The sequence below is a fragment of the Hemibagrus wyckioides genome, linkage group LG06 (assembly GCF_019097595.1).
Source record: "Hemibagrus wyckioides isolate EC202008001 linkage group LG06, SWU_Hwy_1.0, whole genome shotgun sequence".
In the NCBI taxonomy this organism is placed as follows: domain Eukaryota; kingdom Metazoa; phylum Chordata; class Actinopteri; order Siluriformes; family Bagridae; genus Hemibagrus; species Hemibagrus wyckioides.
Genome location: NC_080715.1, coordinates 23,672,979 through 23,698,988, shown reverse-complemented (window position 1 = coordinate 23,698,988; position 26,010 = coordinate 23,672,979). Strand labels below are relative to the sequence as shown.

The following is a 26,010-nucleotide window of genomic DNA, read 5'->3' as shown; positions in this document are numbered from 1 at the left end:
TAAAACAAATATATAAATGGACAATTAAAGACCCAACTCTAGACCTGTATCACTCATTACATATCACAGGTGTGAATAGTTTTTCATGTGGAAAAATGCATGATGGTGGGTTACTAACATACATATAGATGGACCTGACTAATTATGTTTGCACAAACTGCTGGTGGACAAACCTATATATGAATATCACCGGCTAAGCATTCTCATATATCCTATATAACATTTTATTATTAGAGTGTATTAGCTGTCATCTGTGTGCTACAATCACATTATTTTTTATGCTTATTGACCGAATTCAACCACTGACTGCCATTAGAAGAGTGTTTTCTCAGTACAGGGAAAGGTGTAGGAATTCTGATAATTTCATATACACTGCAGTTCTGAGGCTGAAAATCACTGTTCTGTTAATTACATGAAGAATTATCTGGAATATTTTGTGTGCATTCATGCATGCATGTGTAGTGTGTGTGTGTGTGCATTTATGTGTGTAAAATCATGTTAGTCAGGTCCTAAAACCACACCTTATCTTCTATGTTCTGTCCCAATGCATGCAGTCCGTCATGCATCACCATCATGATTACTGCAGCAACGTCCCCAGAGAATAAGAGTAGCTCTCTGATTAGTCATGCACACAGCACAGAAGCTGCATAGAACTCAACTAGTCAGTGGTTTTCTATCTATCTATCTATCTATCTATCTATCTATCTATCTATCTATCTATCTATCTATCTATCTATCTATCTATCTATCTATCTATCTATCTATCTATCTATCTATCTATCTATCTATCTATCCATCCATCCATCCATCCATCCATCCATCCATCCATATATCCATCCATCCATCCATCCATCCATCCCGTTACAGATTTCACTACAGAGTTACAAGATATAAATTTCTGAGCTATTGATTGTCATCTTTTAATGCTGCAGATGTTCAGCCATATAGTTTATTTTTCCTGTAGTGACAGAGCATTATGCAGTAGTTACAACATTATGCAACAGTTTTCATAATAATGTAAATAATGAAACATTTTATTAAATTCATCTCAAGAGTAATATTTGCAACGCAACAACTCCAAGAGTAATAATTCATAAGGAAATAGTTCAAGTTTAGGCATCAAACATTAAGCTGTTTTAACAAACCAGCTCCAGAGAACATTCTTTTATATTTTGTTAAATTCATTTGGTATTCTAAACCTGATAGATTTCTTGATATAGTCAATAACACAGTCTATATTATGATCTTTATAGTTTAAGAACTTTATAGTGATGGACCATACTTGTGTTTCCAATTTGGAAATGTTACTAATCAACAGTACTCTGTTTCACTGTATAAACAGCTAAAGTCATTTTACATACAGCATTTTATGTGTTTAATGTGTAAGTCTACAGATCCAGGTCCTGATATTCAAAAAGAAGCTCGCTTTTTGTCTCTTGATGTCTTACAGCAAAAATCCTACTTATCATTATTTTAATTATTTTTGACAGAATGCAAGTCATCCCAATTCTTGCTTACACCACTGTGCTTTTTATTTCTCCCTTCATAATTTGTTCTTTCTGAATACAGTATTATATTATACTCACAAAGCCCATACTATCAGTAAAAAAAACTCTACGCTGCCACTTGTATATCTCTCTATCAGCACCATGGGCAGAGTCACATTGTCAGCAGACTCCATTTACACACTATCATACACTACTCCACCCATGCTGAGTTAAAAATCTACCCAGCCCAGACTGAGCTCTGAGCAAATAAAACACATCTCACATCAAACTAGATGCAGTGTAATGGTCATGTTGTGACTGACTCTATAACTGTACTCTGTGAACCAAGTGCTCGGACCCTCAAAGTTTTATGTGACAGTGTGTCTTCTCATAGCTGATGATGGAAAGTGCATCTACAGTATCTCAGTAGCTTGGAGAGGGCAGTGCTGGCTGAAGTGCCACAAACACTCAGCAGAACTTCTGACAACTCTTCCCATTGAAGATTCATTGGATTTATTACAAGAGCCTGGAGTCTGGTCCACTTACTCAGACTCCTTCTACTTTGACTAGACAGAGCTCAGGATAGTGGCCACACACACACACACACACACACGCACACACTCATTCAGAGCCCACAGTGATCTCTACAATGGCTCTGCAGTAAGCCATCCAATTTACCTAGACTGTTGGTCAGTATGTTTCGGAAAATGTCCATATAAAGGCAGCGACAAAAGCAGAGTTCATGAGAGGTAGTGAAGCAAACCCCAGGATTTCTTTCTGCTGTTGTTTCCAGCCTAAGCCTGTTTCCATGGTAACCTCACCAGAGACCGAGCTGTAGACAAGGGCACAAAATTCCTTTTAAAATGATAGCCAACCTGTGTGTGCATGTGTGTGTGTGCATGCACAGTGTGTGTCTGAGTGTTTCTGTGTGTGTATATGTGTGTGTTTGTGTGTGTATGTGCTTTGTAATTTTGGCTGTAAGTGCCCCAAACTTGTGCTATCTCACAGCCATATCACGGACCGCCACTCAGCTGACTCCACCCAAGCCTGACTCCATTTCCTCTGTGCTTCAGTACAGCTCCCTGGGTGGAGTCCATGCTGCTTAAACAGCCACCCACCTTCAATATCCGTCCCACCCGATTATGCAAACTTTGTTTTTCCTCTCCTTCCTCCCCGCAAGCTGTGCCTGGCCATGCCCAGTCCGTTGGGACCAACACCAGTCCCAGATAAACAACTGGTTACTAAGACACAGCTCCCTAGTGCCTGTCCAGAGCTGATCTTTGCTCAAAGGCAACACCCAGAGCCTGGTGGGTTTGGGCCAGCCCTTTCCTTCAACTGGCTTTCTTTAACATGCAGCCCAACAGAACAGCCAGTGAGGTCTTGCAAGTTTGGGGGAAAGCTTGGATTGAGACATGTGTTTTTGATTAGCCAGGGTGGTGCAGGGCCAAGCCTGGTCTCTGTTACCTGAACTGGGGGCCAAAATGCAGGAAAAATGTCGCACTTAGGAGACTTTCATCTTCCAAAGTCCCCTCCCAGCTCACCAAAAACACATTAGAGTCCAGAGACACCCACACCACCAGAGAGTGCAGGAGAGGGTCTGTACTTGAGTTAGAGGCTGTTGACATTTTCTTATTAATCTTTTTTTTTTTCATCTTTGATCTCAAGTGGGTTCTTTGAGGCACAAAGACCCAAGTCATGGATGAGGCAGGTCCAGACAGAAAGTACACATCAGGATCCACACAAGCAGCTGAGGACAATTAAGCCCAAACCTATGTATTTTCAGGAGATCCACAGTATTGTGAAAAGAATACTAATGTCTTACCTAATCCATTTAAACTTATCAGGAGCTTTAGCTTTAGAGACCTAAAACTGCTACTGTAATAATAAAGACCATTCTTTTCATAGTAAACATCCTTTCAGCTCACTTAGTACTATTCTACTATATAGTATAGAGTAATAATTTATGAGCACACTATCTGGCATCACTCAGAAGAGTATGGTTTCCCTTTTGAGTCTGGTTCCTCAAATGTTTCCTTCTCATGCCACTTCAGGGAATTTTTCATTGCAACTGTCACCTATAACTTGCATCAGGGATCTATATCTATATCTAGATGTCTGTAAAAGCTGAATAAATATATTGTTAAAATTGATATATAAATCAAATAGAATTAATTATCAAAGATATTGTATGCCGTTCAAGAAAACTTTGAATGAAATCAATAGACATCTGAAAATCCTGAAAATGATTTTTGCAAAGAAATGAAATTTCTCCAAACAGATAACATAAATATATCAGTTTTCGGTTCTTAATCATCCAGCGTGAGTTAAAATGACTTACACAGTGACAAGCACTCCCTTACCTTTGCCTTGGCTCTTGGCCTCGTCCAGCAGTGGGACCATGATGGTGGAGTTGAGATGGTTGGAGGGCGAGCGCACTGCTGTAGTGTACATAAGTGGTAGTGACTGCACCACCACCGGGATGCGCTGCACCTGTCTGGCCAGTTTACTGGGGCTGGAAGGTGGCACTGGGTGGATGATGTGTAAATATGACTGGCCTCGGACGCCCGACGGAGAGCCCACCAGAGGCCCTGGAGTCAACACTGAGGGCTTTCCTGAAGAGATGGAGGCGATGACAGAAGGCGAGGATGATGACGAAGATGAAGAGGAGGAGGATGGAGAGAAGGCAGAAGTGATGGGCGAGGCAGTGGAGGAAGGTGGCGAGGAACGATTTTTGTTGATCGACAGGTCCACAGGTTCTGTCTGAGTGTGAAAGTGCTCAGAAGAAAGCAGATCCTCCGGCGGCTCTGCCTTCACTTTGCTAAGGAGAAGGGGCACCCCCTCCATATCAGGGTAGCTGTGCACTTTAGGGGACTACGGAGAAAAGAAAAGAGACATAACTAAAAAAAAAGGAAATTAAGTCATATCCAAGCTGTTGTGCAGTATGCTTCAAAACAGGAAACAACACGTATGAGTATAAACCCTGCAACACAGAAACTTTCACCCAGATAAGCTCTCTCACACAGTGACACTATTTTGGAGGTTTAAGATATGACATCACAGGGCTGGGATGAGTGCCATTTGCTGCAGTTGTGTCTCTCTTCTGCTTCTCCTCTCAATCCCTGTGACTCATCCTTCTTGGCTGCTCTTATATCTCCTCTAAAATCTGTTCTCCTCCACTGCAAAAACATCATATGGGCCCAATTTCCTGACCCGCATTGGCACTGTCATGTGCCTCAGAGGAGCTATGTGCTGGTGGCTCAGCCAGAGCGTTTCCCCCTTCCTCAAAACCTCGCTTTCTCTCTCACACACATGCATTTACTCCCAATGCTAATCCAAACATAACAAACCTGCTCAGGCAGCCTAACTCTTTCGAACTGCAGCTACATCCAAACCTTTAAAGATATTTGTTAAATTCGTACCCTAAGCATTTCTAAAGGCTATTCCCAAACCACCAGCTTTAACAAATCTTAAAAGGGCAGCAGGCTGAAACCACAAAGTACAAGAACAATATGAACAATGCAATCTGTCAACGGGGCAGTCTTAACTGCCATAAAGTGAGAGTGTTAAGCGAAGCGAGGATGCAGGATAAAGACTGAGCTCTTGGTCTCTCGGCTAATCAAGACAGAGCAGCACATTAAACACAGAGGGAAAGTTCTAAAATCACCATGGCAGCTGAACTGAACATGGTAGTGGATAATCATGCCATTGCGATGCTTTCCCAATTGTTTTAAGTCTACAGGAAGTCTTCTTACCAACCCGTAATCACTAGCACAATGAAGGAGCATCTCAGTCTGAATCTTAATGTAGAGATGTATTTTAAACCACAGCAGTTAGTCTATTAAGGTCAGAGGGCATTGTTAGAGGTCAGAACCCATCGACACAAGGTCAGGATTGCAAGTTTCAGCTGATTGGGTAGAGAGAAAAGCTTATGCGTCTCTCAAAACAAAGACTAGCCCTTCACTCGGATTTGCAGGACACTAACAATGACTCACCAGCTTTTTCAACACAATAGAAATCAATTTAAATGTTTTTTGGTTTTTTTTACATTTAAGCTTTTTTCAATTTTGACTTAGCTGTTCTTATCAAAGGCCAAAAAATGGAATTTGTGCCCGTTTTGGTGCATTGTATGTTTTTTGTCAGTTCATACTCTGCAGTAGTGGTTAGTGGCTCATATGAAAGTAGACACTCAGGTCTTTGTAGGATTTCATAAGTACTTCTGTTTTTACCTAGCCTACTATCTTTTTTTTTTTTTTAAGTTTTTTTAAAACTCTATATCTTCATTGTAAATGTTGTCATCAAGCCCCTTTCTGCTCTATGAGATGCCCCAATTGCTTATTAAGAAGCATCTAAAATTTGAAGGTGTAATCTAACACCATTAAAATTCTGTGTAAGGTTATCCAACAGAAGAAAAGATAAACGCCTCACACAGCAAGCCAACAGTGTCCTGACTCATTTTCTATCAGACATGCATCCATAAAATAATTCATTTGTTTATTCTGATTGAAAATGTCTGATAAGTCCATTTCTGTTCTGCCAGTGCAATGGAATGCAAGTGAACTAGTGAAAAGAGTTAAGGTCAGAATTTTTGTATTCCCATTAAAGGATATGAACAACCTGTTTATGCTACAACTGAATCAGGTTTGTGTGGCTGTTTGGGAAAACCCTTCACTGTGGTTACTTCACGACAACAGAAAAGACCAAAACAGTGTAGACATGTTTTTATTTACTATCTAGACTTGCCTACAGTATCTGACTCTACAGATGGTGTTAATCTAGTTTAAGAAGCATGGCTGTAAAAACAGTCTTCTTTCAGTCAGTCTTTAAAGATGGTGCTTGAATTGCTAAACTGCTAGATAAGTACGCTTAGTCCTTATCAGTCATAGTGAAATATATAGAGCATACGCCTTTTTCAATAGGCAAAAAGTACTAGATGCCATATTATCCACAATCCACAGACTATAGAGACAGCAATGGACAAATTTGTAATGTTCGAATGCTATTCAGCTAACAGACGAAAAACACTGAATTAGTCAGGGATTATGTCAGCACACAGTCTGACATAATGTCAGGTTAAGAGACAGCAATAAGGCTTCAGAGTATCAAATGTGCTGACTGACATTGTGTGAGCTTACAAAGACTGATGTGGATGACGCTTACGATCAGAGTTGCTCGTATCTCATCGTCTTTAGTCGTGCTATATTTTTGAAATTAGAACTTTAAAATTTGACTGAGGTACATGCAAAAGAGAAACCTGTTTCACTACAGGAAAACTATTAGTTCTTAGTTAAAACTATAAACTTTTAGTTAATTAGTTTTCTATTAGTTCAGCAGAAAGTGTCAGAGTTTTATAATCCAGGCTACTCCACATTTCAGAGCAGTGTCTAATTAAAAGACTTTGTTACAAGGGATTTAAACTTGACAATATTTTTTCCCCATCTCAGACAATGACAATTCTCTGGTTAAGCCGACTGAGGAAGTACAGCAGGACTGCTTTACCACTGCCTTATTTGCAAATGGGATTACTGAATAACCTCTTGTATTCTTGAGCTGTGTTACAACATACAGCATATTTTTCTGCAAAACAAATGCACTACAATCAGGCAGTCTGTTCTAAGCCAGTCAAGGTTAAAGGCACATTCACCTCGCTGAACTCTCCCTCCAGTCTACTGAACTCAGCAGATGCACCGTTAAGATATGTTTAGCACCCAGAATATTGAGTGTGTGTTTTTACATTTGTGTGTGTTTACACAGTATGTGTGTAGTATGTGGTTACAGCCTCTAGAGAAGCACCTTCTCTATCTATCTCCATCTCTCTCACTCTCTCTCTCTCACACACACACACACACACACACACACACACAATTCTATACTGCATTAAGATTAAGCTCACTGAAAATAATAATAATAATCCACCTGGCTCATTCAGCTCCAAAGCAATTTGTTTAAATGTGTTAACTGATCAAAGCATGACATTAAACATTGTTAATTAAGCAAAACCGTACAAATGATTTGTGGCCTGCGCATTTACAGAGGTATAATGTCACCCTGATTAGCGAACAGGTCATTATGAGACACCACCATGAAACCACTATGGAAAGGGTTTTTTTTTTTTTGGTTTGTTTTAATGCATGGTTGAGTACAGTAATTGTGAACCTCCTGTTAAACACAACCTAAAATAACGCTTTCAATTTCAGCCAAACGAGCACTGCATTAAATCAAAAGGTTTGTGGGAAAGCCAAAACAACACACTTGTCACATTTCCTTCCCATGTTTGAATGTCATTTCAGCAGAAAGCAGCATGTTTCTAAACCTCAGTCAGCCCACTCTTTCATATTCACTCCTCCTCACTCCTACCAGCGCCTACCTTCTGTCTCAGTGTATTTCGCTATCATTTCAGGCTTGTTTTCTGAGGTGGAGCTTATTTATGTTAGTCTGTGGGGGTGAAGGCTTTCACTCCCATATCCAGCTTGGTCTTGGCAAGTCTCCACCCAGATGAAGACCACATCTGAAAGTTGGAATCCTGTTGTGCTGTAACGTCCTTTAAAAGGACACTGTCTACTGTATGTAGTACACTTTCTACTATAACTGTTTGTGGACAATCAGAAAGCTATCAGCTAGTTAGTGCTTAAACAGTGTGCTAAGTAAGCCACCACAAAGACAGAACTATTTCCTCTGATGAAATGTTTTGTGTGCAAGACGATTTGTTTATAATCGTCACGGATTACTCATGCAGGAAATGCGTAGGATTGATAGACTATACTTCAAAGATTTATCTTTGTTCAGAAAGATTCACTAGCATAGTCAGGAAGTGGAAGTGACTACAAATAGATCAGGTTTGTAGGTCAATTTACAGTTCAATATTCATAGACATGTAGAAGAAAGTGATACACACCCAACACACACACACACACACACACACGATGACATTAAATAAATAAATAAATAAATAAATAATAAAGAATGAGAGAAAGGCAGCAGTGTGTCTGTGCATCTGTGTCTGTGTCTTGCCAAGACGGCCAGCATGACTGCAGAGGCCCTGACTGGAAACCCTCAGAGCATTCCTGCTTCAGCTGTGAATCTCTCCCCATCCTACAGCTCCATCAGCGCCATCAGGGCCAGTCCCCTCCCCACACATGTACCTCCAACTTTTTTTGTACCACGCCTGGGAGTAATTAAGCTATCACAGTGAGAAGAGCAAGTTTTTTGTGTCAAAGCATAGGGGTGTGGGGTGGTGCACTGGATAAACATAGAGAAAAAGTGATGTAGGGTGTTGTAAAAAATACTAACAATAATAATAATAAGTATAAAAAAGTAATGAAAAAAAGTTTCCTTACCCCTCTCTCAGATTCCAGAGGCTCTGCTTTGACACGAACCGCTGGCATTCCGTCAAGCATTAACATCCTGTTATTGATGGCGTCTATGAGGACAGAGAGTGAGAGAGAGAGAGAGAGAGAGAGAGAGAGAGAGAGAGAGACAGAGAGAGAGAGAGAGAGAGAGAGAGAGAGGTGAGGTTTGGGGTTAGTCGTGTTTACCATGACTAAGCACTCATGTGATTCTCAGCTTTTCCTCACTGAAGTGGACTGCAACTCGCACTGAAACGGAAACACTCAATACAATAGACTGGCTGATGATGACATGAAGGTATGTAGTTAGTAAACAACATTATAGCATGTAGTAAGAAAGCACATCTGTGACGGAGTTTTCATTGCATGCCTGTTAAAATGGTGCACACAGATGGTTCTGTGCTATAATGGGATCATAGACATTGAGTGAGACTTGAGTAATTAGACTAGATGTGGAGCAATGTAGAGCATTTAAACACGTGGCTTACCTTTCCACAAACTTAGAGTTGACGGAAAACATGTTGCCTGAACAACCCTGAACACTGCACATAAACAGATCACTAGGAATGTAACCTAACATCGTAATGATGTCAATATTATGGCATTGTTAAAAATAAATCGGCAGTGAACCTGATAGATAACTGAAACTCATACTGAGCAGAACATTTTAAAACACTTTAACATTTCATCTTTATTTCATAACTTTATTTAAAATTCATTTGTCAAATTATTTTGATGAGAATGAATTCAGTTGAGATTCAGCTGAGATTTAAAGCTACGATCTGCCTATTTAAGGACTAGTTAGTTTCTAAAATACTCAGAAGTCATGCCATGGTCACTGAGCTCACATTACCCCTTCATTCTGATGTTTAATGTGAATATTAGCTGATTCTGTAGATCTATATCTGCAGGATGCTATGCTACATGATTAGCTGATTTGAAACATGCATGGATGCTCAGGTATACAGGAGTTCCTAATAAAGTGTCCAATGAGTGTATCAAATATAGACATTGCTCCAGATTTCTCATGTCAGTGCATCTGAACATGTTATAGACCTTGAGAAAAACAATCAAATAATAATAAGCTCCATAATTCCCAAGAATGTATGCATGTTTAACCTGAATGGCAGTTTCTGCCATACATTTAGACGACTACATATACTTACAGATCTCACTAATAAGACTCTGTATTGCCAAGGTGACCAGCTACATCTCTCTCTCTCTCTCTCTCTCTCTCTCACACACACACACACACAGGGAAAGAGACATGAATGCACACAGACAAAAAGAATCTACAGACTGTCTTATAGAAGCTGCTTCTCTATGAAAACTGGCCTCGGTGGCTTTATGCTGGAACAAAAGGCTGCAGTCGTTTTACCACCATCCCCTCTGGCCCGAGCCTCACTGTAAGAGGCACTTGAAAAACAGAAAAGTGAAAAACGCATCCACCTCCCAGCCACGACAGCTAAAGACAAGCAGCGAGACAGGTTTAATGAACTGGTAGAATCTGATTACAAGCTAATATACTTCTCAGAGCATAGCCACAGTGGGAAGATGAAATGGTTTAGTAGTCCCACTGAGGCCATCTCTTCCTCCGTGTCTACTCAATTTGTCATTTTTAAAAGCGCTGAAGCACAGAAAGCACATCTACATCAGAAGAAAACTGACAGTACCCAGTAAAATCACAGGAGATGCATTAATTCTCACAGCTTTTGAAGCCAATTTAACTTTGCATACCATTACCAGGCATAAACACTCTAAGAATTAATCAAACGCAAGTGATATTCTGATGATCTTATTCTTAATTTCTCCCATTTTTTTAGAACAAGCGCACGTTGCAGATGTCACGAAGTATAAATAATAAAACAATGTAATAAGGTAGGTAAGTTTCTTTGACCCAAGCAGAGCTCGCATAGTCTCCTGCTGTGTATCTTGTGCTCTGCGGAGCCGAGCTGTGGGGACGAGGCTGTATCTTTTAGACACAAGAACTTCATGGAAGAAGCCAATGATAACAATGCGAGTGTGCCTCAGGAGGAGGTGTCCTGAGGTAACCTGCTCCCTTATTATTTTAGCAGCAGCATATGAAGAAATGTAAGCATAGCAAGATATGCTCTAAACATCTCCATTACACTTCACTCCTGGCACAGGCCACAGCAACAGTCCAAATCAGCAATTGGCCCAGGCTGTTTCGGCTTACAGAAAGCCATCAGCTAACGAATTAACCCTAGCACACTAGAGTGTGAAATTAGTAGATGCCTAATTGTCAGCCAGCCAAATGACTCAGAGCCAGATCTACTAAAGCAATTAGTACGCCTTAATATGGTTAACACTTCTGCAACAGTGGTCAATAAAGGGTCTTGCCAAAACATTGCGAGCATTTATAGATTTGCACATATAAATCATACACCTAGTAGTGACTTTGCTACATAAGGTTAATGGGCCAGCTTGCCATATGCAAATACTGTACATGACCCAAAGAACTTACAGTAATATATCTGTGAAACATCTAAGAGAAGATCTGAAACTTTAGACCAAAGAAGTTGGTCATAAGTTAATGAAATTGACAGTGTACTAAACTTTGGCCAATTAGCAATGAACAATTTTTGCACATAATTAATGCCACGAGTATTGCTTATGGCTTTATTGCCAGGTGTGTGCCTTTCCCACAGAAACAGGCCGCTTTTACACTGCAAACAACATCGGTGGCTTTTTTAATTAATTACAAAATGTGTAATAATTTTGGCACCATTTAGGATTTTTTAATTGGACATCGATGTGGCAATATTACTCATAGCACATACTTCAAGAAGACATTCAGCACACATAACAAATCTAACAAAGTACTTCAACACATGAAACAGGTTTACAATTTGGCAATTTTTCAAATGTTATGTAAGTCACAGCATACCACACAAGAAAAAATAACTATATATATATATACATATATATATATATATATATATATATAGAGAGAGAGAGAGAGAGAGAGAGAGAGAGAGAGAGAGAGAGAAAGAAAGAAAGAAAGAAAGAAAGAAAGAAAGAAAGAAAGAAAGAATAAGTTATGGCATTAAAATCACTGACAGGAGAACATTGGCACCTGTCAAGAGGGTATATTAGGTAGCAAGTGAACAGTTATTTCTCAAAGTTGATGTGTTGAAAGCAGGAAAAATGCACCCTGTCACCCTGCAAAAATTGAAATGGTTTGAAGAACATGACACAGAGTTCAAAGTGTTGACTTGACCTCCAAATTCCAAATATATACATTCTCCAAATTAATATATATATATATATATATATATATATATATATATATATATATATATATATATATATATATATATATATACAGTCTGACCATTTTCAGTTTCAAACGGTACTTCACGTCTGCACGTCTGCTTCTACACAGTAATTTTCTCCTCACACAGAGGGCATTCCGTAGGCGGTTCCAGGTGCAGCTTGCATGAGGAGCCACAGCCTTAATAAATTGAATGTTAATGTCAGACGCATTGTGAATGCATCTTGCAGCCGCATCAAGTTGCATTTTGCACTGCACCTCCTGACGTACATACATCTGGCTCATAGTCACTTGTTACATACAAAGCATGTTCCCTCACTAATCTGTCTGTAGCCAACATGTATTGTGATGAGGATGTCTTCAGGTAGTGGTGGACCAAGATGATGTTACCATGGCAACCTAAGTTGGAGCACTGAGGTTTGCTGTGCCTCTAGATCAACACACGAGCTTTACCAGTGACCAGAGACCTTGCTGTATGACAGGCAGCCGTTTTTATATGCCTGCAAACAAACCGTATATTTGTCATCCATTCACATCATATGCCATCACATGCTCCGACAGTAATGATGGTGCAGTAAATCTATGAAGAAACCTCTGGCTGAGCTAACCACACAAAGACCCCACAAGACATCTCCAATGGGAAATCAATATGGAGAACAAGCAGTCGGTTGTTTCACAGGAAGTAGTTTAAATGCATTATTAACATAAGTGAGCAGAGCACTGTGATGTTAACTATTAGCTTTTTTCCATCTGTCTGGTTTCCAATTGATTAAGACTTCAGAAGAAAGGAAACAACTGTAGGAAATTATCAGAATTAGCCAACCTAAGAAAAGAATTTTTTAAAAAGAAGTTTTATCTCAACCAACACATACACAAAGATTAATGGCTGTTATTTGGCTATAAATGAATGTGCTGAATTTCCTAGGTGATGCAGTGGGAGTAGAAATCATTTTGGTTCAAATATGTGCATGGGTTACTGCCACCCAATTTCAGCATTTCCCTGACTTTAAGGGCAGCATTATGAGCAACATGAGTTAACTTGTAAAGTGGTAAGATATTAGTAGCCTGTGTAGTTACCCATGTACTTTTAGCTCCATTGCTGAAACATAAAATTAGTGTAACTTTTGTTTTTTTGGAATCAGTCTGTCAAATATAGTTCATATACTGCTGTCATACACAGAATAACAACTTCTATATTTTATAGTGGTTGTAGCAGAAACCTTTCCAGTGTGGAAAAAAATATGCCCTTTTGCAAGGTTGTATGGGTTCGTGCTCTGATCTGATTAGCGATCAAAGCAGCATGGTTAACCTCTTGATAAAGTATTCATTCAAATCCAACCTCTTTCACACTGCTCTGTATAATTGTACCACCTGCTCTGGTGGGTGTTACAAAAATGTACTCATGCTTATGTTTTTTTTTATGATTTACTTTTAAGATTTATTTTAAGATTGACATTTATTTAATAAATGAGCAGAAATAAAAGGAATTTGGTTCTTAAATGCTAAATTGTCCTTTTTGTACCTCACTAAGAATGTATTTTAAACTAAGCAGCTCTCTTCGTTCTAACTTTACCACAAGAGCAATAAAAATCATTTATAAAACTCACATTTCTACATCTACTATAAAACATAGAAGGCATTTCTTTTAATGTAGCCATGATAGGACAAGTCTAGACACTGTGTGAGCCTGTACATATGCCTGTGTTTGTAGTAGGGAACCGATTAAGATCATCTTTCCGTTTTACTATACTGTAGCTGTGAAATGAAATGGTGATCCCAAGCGTGAGCACAAGTGTGAACGGAGGCGAGCGTTCGGGCGTCTTGTTGCCATGCACCACTAGAACCAGCCCCCCAGAGGCTCATGAAAAGAATGAGGGCAATTCAACTAGAAATGGCCAATGGGAAAAGGGATCACCCAGGACTCATTCTGGCCATGAGGGTAAAAGAGGGAAGGGAGGGAGGAGATGTTGATGGTATTTCTATGACCACTCACAGCTCTAGCACTGTTCTAAGGATGGTGCTGATGGAGGCCACTGCATTGCATAGACAGGAATCAGTGTAGACTATAGCTCGGCGCATGACAAGCGGATCAATACGAGGTGGCAGCCTGAGACACAAAAGCGTGACCTTCCCAGATCCAACGGTGACCCCACACATAATAATTTAAAAGAGCATAGAGCATTCAGCGTTCTACATCCAGGGGCTTGGTGCATTTTTTTGTATTCTTGCCAGACTTAATCTGGCAGTGTTTCTCAAAACCCAGCATTGTATTGATATGTGTGATGTGAGAATGGACTGGCTGCCTGTTTTTAGTGAAGCTTATATAAAATTAGTAGAGTTATATCTTGCAGTTCATTATATTTTAGACGTGCAAGGTGGCATTATACAAAGCCTGTGTAATGAGTGAAGGTCAAAGATATGGAGTTCTCTTATTGAAGAGTCAGATTTTTCTAGTGCGACTTTAGTAAAGCCCTAATAGATGACCTTCCATGGTTGTGCCCAAGTTTTTCTTCCATGCTGAGTGCCCTGAGTGGGCCATAAATGCTGACCCTGCTGCCACATGTCAAGAGGGCAAACAAAGGATTGTTGTGGTATGCTTCTACTGCTCCATTGTAAGTAAACTTCCTTGTTTTTTCAAGGAACATTTATATGTAAGTGTGCAGTACATTTATCTCTCAACTCATTTATCACTCCAAGCCCAGAGCTACTTGTCCTTGTCTTGTTTGTGGATTTATTTAGTTTAGTAGGTCCTGCCTCTATCTGGGCATTTTTCAGATAGTGATCTTGTCAGTATTCACATCAAAAGTCATTGGTGCTGGCAAGAGTTCACACAGAACAGGAGGAGAGGGTTTCCTTCAGCTTGCTCTGCATTGTGTCTGAGAGAAATATCAGTTCAAGAGTCACTTCCCTCTCAAGCCCCTCCAGACACCACCGATATGATGAGTCAACTTCAGCAGAACACCAAAAGGAGCTTTGCTCTGTGTTTCTCACAAGAACTTGTCATGCTTTTAGTGAAAAAAGGGAATAGTTGGCTTATTAGATGTCAATCGGCAGACAAATTCTGTTTTTTGTTTATTTGTTTTGTTTTTTAATTGCTTGTCACTGCAGACAGCACCACCCACTTTTCTCTCTCTCTCTCTCTCTCTCTCTCTCTCTCTCTCTCTCACACACACACACACACACACTCACACACTTCAATGCTGTCCATTCAAACAGCACATGCCAAAAGAACATGTCACTGGAGGAGTGAGAGTGGAATGACTGTGTAAAAGCTTAGCAGGAGTATTAGCTCCAACTCTCACTGAAGCCGAATTGAAAGTGAACTTCCGTAGCCATTGTGTAATTTATTTTCCACACACGCTTTGTCCACCAACATTGCAGGGCCCCTAACCCCAGCCCTCTATACTCTGGTGGACACTTTTTCATCTGTTAATCTTTTCTGGCACATAGTGAATGACTTCAGACTTTCCATTTCATAAGGAGCATTTTCTTTGGCAGGCGTGTCACCCCTAAGACTTTGGATGCTTTTGGGACATTTTTGAATTAAACTCAAAAGGAATATGCTGCCTCAGTCCCAGTGAGACTTCTTTCTTTCTGTGTGTGTGTGTGTTCTCATCATTGCACGTTACCTCAGGGGACCCCCTTAGCCATTCTCTTTTGGCTAAAATCACCAGTCACAAATCATGTCTTTCTTGCAACGAATTGTATTCTCATCTTGTTGCTTCCATTAATCCTATAACTCTGACAAATGTGTTCCTACTGAGAGATAAAGTGGAGAATCTATGAAAATCCAGATGAACTGTGTAAATGTACTGGAAGTGATGACTTTATCCTCACAGGCTTGTGCTGGAACCTGGCATGCGTGTAGTTTAGAAACATTAGAGAGTAGTCTAGGTACACACAGCCTATTTTTACCCTGAGCAGAAAGCACAATATGTGGACAAAGTGAACAAGCCTTCAAGCGCATAACCCCCCACAGCACGACGCTTTATCCAAAAAAAAAAAAAAAACCACAGATAGTAAAATGGCAGCCCTACTGCACATCACTTTTCCCAGCATCTCCTGTGGCCCCAAACACCTGATAGGAAGCAGGAACCCATTAATAGAATGCTGATACTGGTGTTAACATTAAGTGGGCTCTCTGTGGGGCTGACGGAAGTGCCTGAAGTCCAATGGATTGCCCTTGTGCTCTGGCTATTTCTGCATGGGGAGATCCTGTGTCAGTAATTCTGGAGGGGTGAAATGGTCACTAGGTTCATGCACACTCACATATACAGGGCCTCTTCTCTGGCTAAGTGCTATATAAGTAACAGTTATCTCATCAGTTCTTGGGCAACACTCAGAATAATGCTAATACTAAAGGTTTCATACTGATAACCAAACTATTACAATGTTTACAGCTCACTGTACTATTCAGTTAGCTGTTAAACGCTATAGATGTATTAATGTTAGTAATATTATCACTGTATATTATATAATATAATGAATGCTTTTACACAGTAAAGTGGTCAGTAAAGGAATGTTGTGTAGTTGTGTGTGTGTGTGTGAGAGAGAGAGAGAAAGAAAGAAAGAAAGAAAGAAAGAAAGAAAGAAAGAAAGAAAGAAATCCCTTTAACACTTATCTAAACTTTTGGCTGATAAGACAAAAAAAACAACAAAAAAACACAGCTTTGAAGATATTCTTATATTTGGGAATTGTACTGACTTTGACATCATGCCCTGGAATTGCTTTTTGGTTCTGATGTTTACATTTATTATAGCTAGCTTTGTGCACATTAAACCAACAGTTTTTAGTTAAAGCTTTGCAAAGAAACTTTTTTACAGTCAAAACAAAACTACATGTGGGTGTTTCTTGCATGAATTAACTAATGATTTCTCATAAGCATGTGAGGTTTCCTGATCTTCGGTTTCTCTGCTAAATTTGTCAGTGTCACATCAGTCTGACCTCTTCCTGCACTCTCCTGTATATCATAACACTTTTTTACATTTCACACACACACACACACACACACACACAAATAGCTGTTACTAACTATAAACTATACGCTCCTTACTCCCAGCCAGCGATCTATTTACACATGGCTCCAGTTCAGGAAATATGAATGATCTGATTCTATTGTATATGCAACACCATAACCTTAAAATAGTGACCAGAACCACATGACCTCTCCTATCGCCTCATGCTCGTCTTTGTTTAAGTGCGAGAGTAGCAGTGGCTGGTGCTTCAAAATAGATCTGACACAAAAACCTTAACTGCTCTCAGAGGTGTTTAGCAATCCAGGATTGATCACTGTGAGGAACCCCAATAGCAGAATGCAGTGGTGGAACAGACGACCTGGACGGGATCAATAAAGACTGCTCAATCACTGACATGCCCCCACTGCTCCTTATATACTGACCTCAAGCCCACACAGAAGAGCTGGCCTGATCTGTAATGCACTGCAACACACTAATGAACCTCTCTGTCTTTCTCTCTGAAAGGATGGCTGCTCCATGCCTGTGACTGTGATCCTCTGGAGTGGCGTCTGCTTTGCACTATAATGACAAGCTTCAACACAGAACCTGACTTAGTGAACACTGAGTTTTCTTGAGCCACTGACAGGTCACCGTGATTAACGAAGCAGATTCGTAATGTCACGTTCCTTCACATGTCATTAATCCCTTTTAATGAGCTCAGCCCAATGTAATTAGTCATGTCACTAACATGAGTCTGTAAATGTGACAGGTCTCACTATCAGCACTGTCACCCACCCTCAACCATAAAACATCCTTGCTCGTCTCCATGGAACATTGCTGTTGGCTTACTAGTATTTATACTACTCTTGAGTAAAATAATTGCTTAATCAATTGTTTAAGCACATCTTCATTCAACTTTAATAGATGCAACAATCCTGCTTTGTGATTCAGATTGAATAACGAAGTCTCAGGTCCTAAAGGTCTGGACACACAGCTGTCCCAGTCTGTCTTTTTGCTAAATACATTTAAAAAGTGACCAAGCTAACTTTTCAGAAGCCATCTGAGTGCCAGGACCAGCTGTAGGCTGCAGGGGACTCTTTTTCTAAAGAAAGGTAACACTTTCATCCAAAGCAAACACAACCCAGAGCACAGATGTAGGAAACAAAAATAATGTGACACACTCAAGCTGTGCTATCTGTGTGTTTGTGAAATGCACATCATAGTTCGAAAGTAAATAAATATTGTTCCGTCTTTTCGGATCTAGAGGAAAATAAGCTTTATCGGAGATTACAGTGTGTACCCTGTTTTATTTAGTAAGTGTGTGTCTGTGAATCACAAACATGGATATTAAATGAAGTTAGTTTAATAAGGCAAAGAATGCTGTGATAGTCCGAGTGATTAAAGGTCAAGGAATTCTGAGTGGACTTTGCTGTTTCCACATTTCCTCTCGTTATCTCAAGAAAAATAATAACACATTTTATTAGAACTTATGTAAAACGTATAACAAGTCACTTTTACTGGAACTGATCTTGCTTGCCATAACTGATAGAAATCACATACTCTTACTACTGCTTTATGCACACATTTACACGCGTATCACTGAGAAAATAAAAATAGCATTATACTGTGAATCTGTTAAAGCCATATGATGATGTGGTGTGTTTGTGTGTGTGAGTGTGTGTGTGTGTGTGTGTGTGTGTGTGTGTGGGTGTGTATGTGTGTGTGTGTGCAGCTGCTCAGAGGAACGCAAGGAGTTCAGGGTGGAGGTGGTGGACTGCATTATCATCTGTACCATAACCAAGTCTTCTGTCCCTCAGGGATGGCTGCATCCTAGTCTTAATGGGCAGCCATGGCCTAGTCTGTCATGGCCCTCCCCCAATAAACATACCCACAGAAACACTGACACACACAGAAACCACACACCCACAAGCATCCTCTCATGTTCACAGATATTCTACTGTCACCATACTGCGTGCAGGAGAATGTACATTTACTTCAACATCCTGATTACTGATAAGACCATATTTACTTTCTCTAACTCATGCACCATCTCTCCCAGAAATACGGTTAAACACCAGGGCAAAATGTTCAATAAGCAGAGTACACATTCCTGCAAACCCACCCACACATGCACACACTGATTGAGCACCGAACAAACTGATTGAGCAATGCGGTATACAAGAACACTATAAACACAGCTTTGCTGTTAGCTTACACATGTTACTCACACTCTGTTTCTGACCAAATAAAAACCAAAACAAGACAAGTATACCGCTGAAATGTTAAGCAATACAGGAAGTCTTGCATGGGTATTTTTAGAACTGAAATTTGGCCCATTCCAAAAACACTTAATACAAAAAGCAGCTGTGTTTATGTTCATGCTTCACATGGGCCGACTCCTGTTTTCAATACAGTTTAGATTCTCATATTTCACCTAATATTCGCTATTATAGTAAAAGTCAAGCCAGTGTGGGATTCAAAAGTGAGAAAAGTTAAACCTCTTAATAATAATATACATCCCCTCATTGAATTGTTTCCACATGTTTGCTTGATGTCTCCTTAAATGTTTCGACTGGTGCTGTGAAGAGAGCTCATGTTGACTATAGCAGTTACACATGTGTAGATGCTTCTACTCTTCTTGGATTTAGTATTTAGTTTGAACCAACACAACATGCTGATCTTGTCACCTAATCAACAACTAAATAACAGTTTGCATTGCTAACTTCCCCATAAGTCCTCTCAGGTTTCAGCAACCAACAGCCAAGGACCGCGGTGCGTTGTCATGGTGACGCACGAGAGCCCACGGTGGATACACGCCGCGTGGCGCAGCTCCTCTGCTCTTCCTTTCACTTACATTGGCTCATACTACTCTTCATCTACAGTCATATACTCACTACTCACTATATCCATCAGGCTCTATCACTCTTACTCCACATAGATTTCCACCAGCTGAAAGAATGTAAAGAGCATAGATGAAGGCATCATTGTGGTGCACTATTTTAATGCAAATGAAATCAGATGGTGAGTCTCCTAAGCTTTGTTGTGTTTGCTATCCACTTCAACAAAAGCAGGTCAATGTTTCATTTACTAAGCAATAATTAATAACGAAACCAGCCACCATTTTAACAGGTTTTATCAAACGAATATGTAAACAGGATGTAAATAGGAATATCGGCTTTTCCTTGACCATAGATAAGGTAAGGTGAATGACATAAGATTTTCTAGCTTTAATCAAGGAACTTTTGGAGAGTAATTCAATCTAAACAATTTACTCCATATGCTGAATGAGCAGAGTCAGCCAAGACATGCTATAAACAGTTCAATAATATATTTACATACACACACATACATGTATATATGTATATATAGGCCAGGGGTATCCAATCTTATCCACAAAAGCCAGTGTGGGTGCAGGTTTTCATTCCAATCAAGCAGGATCAAATGATTCCACCTGTTTAATCAGTCGATCTTGGCAGACTCAGGTGTGGCTTCTGCTTGGTTGGAATGAAAACCTGCCCTCACACTGACTCTTTCCAGATAAGATTGGACACCCCTGATCTAGGCAAAGGCAAGTGTAGCAGCCTACATCCTAGCAGCTGTGATGTGACTAGCAATAACACGATTTCTAATCTCCTACATCTTAAGAGAAAAAAATAAATAGCAAAATCAAACACACTAAGAATAATGTCACACCATGTCTGTTTTAACATTGACTATGTTTTCTGCCACTAAATGTGGCTTGTCCCAACTAAGTTCCATGCATATGGTTTAGAATCATTTCTGTTCTATGGAAAATTTGCATTAGCCTACATCCAAGTCCAAGTTAGACTGAATAAGGCAAATTATTAGCAGTGTATCCATTGAACATAAAGCAAATTAAAGCCAAATCTTACAGGATGAAACTTAATTATGAACAATTTGCGCGCTCTGTATTATAATCAGGTTGTTAACGTATAAAAATATTTAAGTTGGCAACAATAGCTACAACAGCATTAACATTTTTTTAATTATTATTTTGTTTTACATTATTTTGTTAGACAGAATATAGTATATAGTATTTTACGTTGCTTTATCATTTAAAAAGAATGTCAAAAAATAGGCATATAGAGTAAATCATCAGGAATAAAAATTACAAAACAAGTTATGTTTAAAAATGGATTAAGATAAGATAAACCTTTATTGACAATGTGAAATAAAACAGTACAATTATAAATGAAAGAATGATTATCACATGTAATGTAATGTATAAAGTTAATTTCAGGAAAATCACTGCCCACATAAATTAGTCAGATTTGTAAGTATGCCAGATCACCAGGGGCAGTAAAAACTGTTTTGGCGTAAAGCTTGCTAAGTGCTTGGTTAAATCTCCTGTAAGCATAGTATCTACATTTTTTTCCCAGTATGATTTTCTCAGTATGATTTGACAACATATTGCGAAGAAGTCCAAATTGTGAAAAATAATTGTTCTTGAAATGTGTATTCATCACTGAAATGTTGTTAAGAATAAAGAATTTGTAAATGTATAAAGAAATGTGTTTTTATGCCATTTCTGAAGTTTTATCCCATAGCCTCAGTTGTTGTGAATATTTATCTAGAGCAGGTAAATAGTTTGTACTGTGTAACACAAGTCGAAAGCCTGTGTAGCCCCTCCATATTCCGCAAACTGTGTCAAAGTTTAACTTGCCCCTCTTTCTTCCACAGCTTTAGTAAACAAACTAGTGCTGGACAAACAGGTCAAGGGTTGAACACACCACAGATCATACACAAGAACATTTTGTCAACTTTGCAAAATGTCGAAATGTGGAGAGAGCGGGAAAACGAGTGTTGATTCTACACCCACGATCCTAAGTATCATATTTCATAGTGAGAATCACTGCAAACATGGTGGAGGAAACTTGTTATGTTTCTGACTATGAATGAAGTTTAGAAATGACTAAGTAGCATGTGCAAATGATTTCTAACTAATTAGTAGCTTCAATTTTGCAGTGACAGTTAGTCTTTCCTTAAATCTGAACAAAACATTTGACCTACACTGCAGTTAAATAAGTTTAGCAACTTTACTACTGAATGGTCCTGGCTAGCAAACCCATGCTATAAAATTCAATTTTCCAAAGAGTGAAATGGTGACATCATTCTGTCTGTTGTTTTCTGTGTGTATGTGCCTGAGTCATTTAAATGCATGACAATAGTGAGTGAAATATTCACAGCTTCTCAAATGCTGTAACTCACACCGATAACTAAGATGAAATTATCTCTCTTCTAATGAAGTATAACATAACATGATCCTCTATTTTTTTTTATACAGTGCCTCACACCAATCACTCAGGTTACTGTGTTATACAATATACATTCTTGAAGCCATCATTCCTTAAAAGGAACTGGACTGAGTGGCTTAATGTTTTCACTGTACATTATGAAAATTTATCTTTAATCACTGTGTGCTTTCCATCAGTTCCTGTATATTTGTCACTTAGGTTGGATTACAACAGTTCATCCACGGGGTCAGGGTTCATCCACAGATACAGTAAGTCTAGTTTGGTGCTCGCTTGCCATAACTCAGCCCTGGAGCCTGTCTACACCGAGGATGAAAGGCGCTTTTTATGGATTCTACCAGCTGACCCCTCTAGTGAGGTGTCCTTCTTCAGGCAGTGCCCATCAATAATCTACACCCTCTCGGCCTAACCTGACAGACCTCTGGGCAACACAGAGGTTGTTAACTTTGAACACTCCCCTGCCCCCCCAAATGAGGCCACACTGGACTTTTAAAAGAATCCTGCAATGCAGCTGAGTAAACTGGAAAGTGGTGGATAAGAAGATAAGCAGACCTTCCTCTGATGATTGTGTGGTACTATTAAACCCCCATACCTAGTTAATTACTATCTGGGAACCAGGGACAATACACTTCAATACGTTCCTGACACAGACAAGGGCAATGGATTTCTTTCTTCAAAGCATTTGAAAGAAAGAAAAAAAAGAAAGAAAGGAGAAAGAAAGAAGTTGTTGATTTGTATAGATCAGAGGTGATGTGTGGCTGGTCAGTGTGGTCTCTGATCTTGTGTTGCAGTGTACAAAGTAAACAGATCATTTTGTTATTGCAGCATCTACCACTTTAAGGTGAGTTCATTTAAAACTTTTTAATTAGACATTTTCACTCATACAGACCCACACTTACACACATCCCAGTGCCTTAGAGCAGAGTGGCGTTTAAATACAGAGTGAAAGCTAAATAGGACGTAATCTCTCTGGCTGAAAAGCCTTAAGCAGCAGGGGGCAGCTAAAGCGACCAGTTGCCTCACAGTTCCAGGCAAGCAATAACACAGGGTAAAGTCCCACAGGTCAGTATACACTCACACCCAACACTATCCTACAGCATAGCCCAACACCACTTCCTGTGTACAAATGCCTCTGCTGTCAGCTCTGGCCAGGTTTGCTGTAATTGAAAAGAACAGCCACAGGCCAGCCCACAGCCGCACTGACAGCCAGCCATCAATACCAATGACTGTTCCTGCAAGTGCCAGAAGAGCAGATGACATCCAAGACACCACCCTTGCAACACCCGGCCTGTCAGCCTCCACCCCACACGCACATACACATACACACACGCACACACACACGCCTCCCACCCCCCTGGTGTCCTTCCACCACCACTCAAGCCTCACAAGCTTTAACCCACTGGCCATTGCGTTTCATGAACAAGCAAATCTGTCATAGTAGTGTCTTGTCTCTTTCCGCACACATTTATAGACACACACATACACATACTATAACAACCAAACTTTTTAAGTAAATGTACGGAATGCATATTGACTACTCAGAAGCATCCCTTTCCTAACACACACACACACATACACACATACCAAAGTGTGTCAACATTTAATGCAGAAAAACACTCGTCATTCAATAGCAAGTTTATATTGTCATTCGAGTGCAAATAAAACTACAGAAAAACTGCTGATGTGCTGCACAATACTTCAGTAAAAAAGTGACTGAAAATGCTGATCTAAAATGTTTCTGTCTATAGAAATATTAATTCCTTAATGTCTGAAACAGCACCTGACTGAGATGTTCGTGAAAGGCTGTATAGAATCATGAACAAGAGGTGATCTGACTTGTCATTTGACATGACAGCATAATGACAGTTTAACAAGATGCACAGAACTAAGCCAGTGACAAGCCAACAAAACACTCTGCATGCAGAAGAATAGAACAGAGAGATCAAGGAAAATGAGTAGGAATAAATATAGAAATATAGATATACAGACCTGATCAGGAGCTGCAGAGCGGCAGAAACTGTTTTCCTTATACAGTCCGCTCTCTCTCTCTCTCTCTCTCTCTCTCTCTCTGTATGTGTCTTCCTCTCCTCGCTCGCTCTCTGAGACTCCCTCCCCTCTGCTCTGCTCCTCTCAGCTGCTCTGGGTAGTTTTCAGGAAATGAATGGGGGCTCACAGAGAACTGTTGTACTTGCAAATGACTTACCACAGTCACATGATCCACTAAATGTAGGGTGGGCCAGTGGGTGGAGGCTTCATAAGCAAGAGAAGACAATATACTCTAAGCTTTAACAGCGTGCATCGAATTACACGGGGCCCCTTGTGGGAGGTTTCCGACATGTCTGCTCTGCTCCCTCCCAGCTCAGAGAGCCACAGCCATGGAGCCATGGTCGAGTACCTCCCCATTTACAGGGGAGGGGATAAAAAGAGAGAGAGAGAGAGAGAGAGAGAGAGAGAGAGAGAGAGTCTTTCTTCCTACTGACAATGGTGGCAATCTGAACCTCCACTGTGAGAAATGTCAATGCATATGACCAAAAAGAAGTTTGATGAAATATTTGCATATGAGCAGTGAAGAGGCATTCAGTCTCTTTGCAGTTTTTTTTAAAACTGAAAATATTTAAAGTTGGCAATGACATGCTGTTCTGGCATGTTTCATTACAACATGCTTTTATTACCATAAGTCACATGTATATCTATCAATCACTTGATGTCCCATGAAAAAAATAATTTTTTTTATTCAGTTTATGCCAAGCAATGGAATTATGTGCAGTAGAGCACAGATTTATTTTAGATGAGTTGCTGAAAGATGCAGTAGAGGTAATCACGATTCACATTTACTCCTCTGGGAATCCTAATTAATGTATAGGATGCCAAGCTAATTTGCATCACTGCTAGAGAGACCTCGCACACATACACATACAAATACACACACACACACACACACATGTGCAGACATGTACAGATGCACCCCTGGGCTTTCTGAAGAAATCTGAGAATTCTGCTTCATCTACCTGAACCCCAAAACTCTTCTCTTGAAAAAAGTCTACTATTAAATAAAGTAAATCGATTACCATGTACTCATCAAAACCTGTGCATTCTCTAACACTCTGGATATTTTGTTCTGAAGTGAGAAGTACCAAGGTGTAAAATTGACATCTAGCATTTCGTAGAATAAAAATCGGAAGTATATATTGATTCATATTTGAAATAGTTGTTTCATTATTGGACAGCCAGTTACAAAGAAAAGAAACGGCAACCGTTATCCTCGTGCCTGACAAAATGGCTTTTTCAAGTACCCTTTTCTTGCTGATTGTTCCCAATGCCTCTGCCTGTTACAGTGTATCGCCCAGCTGCAGCCGCTAGCAAGAGCAGCAATTTCCCCTGGAATAATGACATCTCGAGGAGCCTGCTCTTCTCTCTCTGCCTGCCCTGTATTGGCCCACAAAGGGTCCTGGCATGTCTTGTAAAGGGTTGAACTAGAATAAGGCATGCCGGATGGGAGGAATAGGAGAGTGTAGGGGAGTCTGCCAGAGAGCCTGGCCTCTTCCTGCCTCCCCAGCAAAGAGAGAGAGAGAGAGAGGGATAGGGAGAGAGAGAGAGAGAGAGAGAAAGATATGGAGAGAATAGATAGAGAGAGAGGCAAAGTGGGTAGGGAGGGG

General features: G+C 39.9%; 1 protein-coding gene across 2 annotated transcripts in view; it reads right to left on the bottom strand.

Moving 5' to 3' along the window:
• The window catches only part of klf12b (Kruppel like factor 12b), a 38,774-nt gene extending 14,129 nt beyond the window's left edge, over positions 1–24,645 (bottom strand). Inside the window, exons 1-4 of one of the 2 annotated variants that reach the window (XM_058393721.1) lie at positions 24,344–24,645; positions 8,822–8,904; positions 8,496–8,723; positions 3,848–4,358 (exon numbers count right to left, since the gene is read on the bottom strand). In XM_058393721.1, coding sequence (XP_058249704.1) covers positions 3,848–4,358; positions 8,496–8,510 — 526 coding nt within the window. In that variant the 5' untranslated portion in view covers positions 8,511–8,723; positions 8,822–8,904; positions 24,344–24,645. The remainder of the gene's footprint in view (positions 1–3,847; positions 4,359–8,495; positions 8,724–8,821; positions 8,905–24,343) is intronic. The other variant, XM_058393720.1, reaches the window with a different exon arrangement.
• Between the last annotated feature and the right edge of the window lie 1,365 nt (positions 24,646–26,010).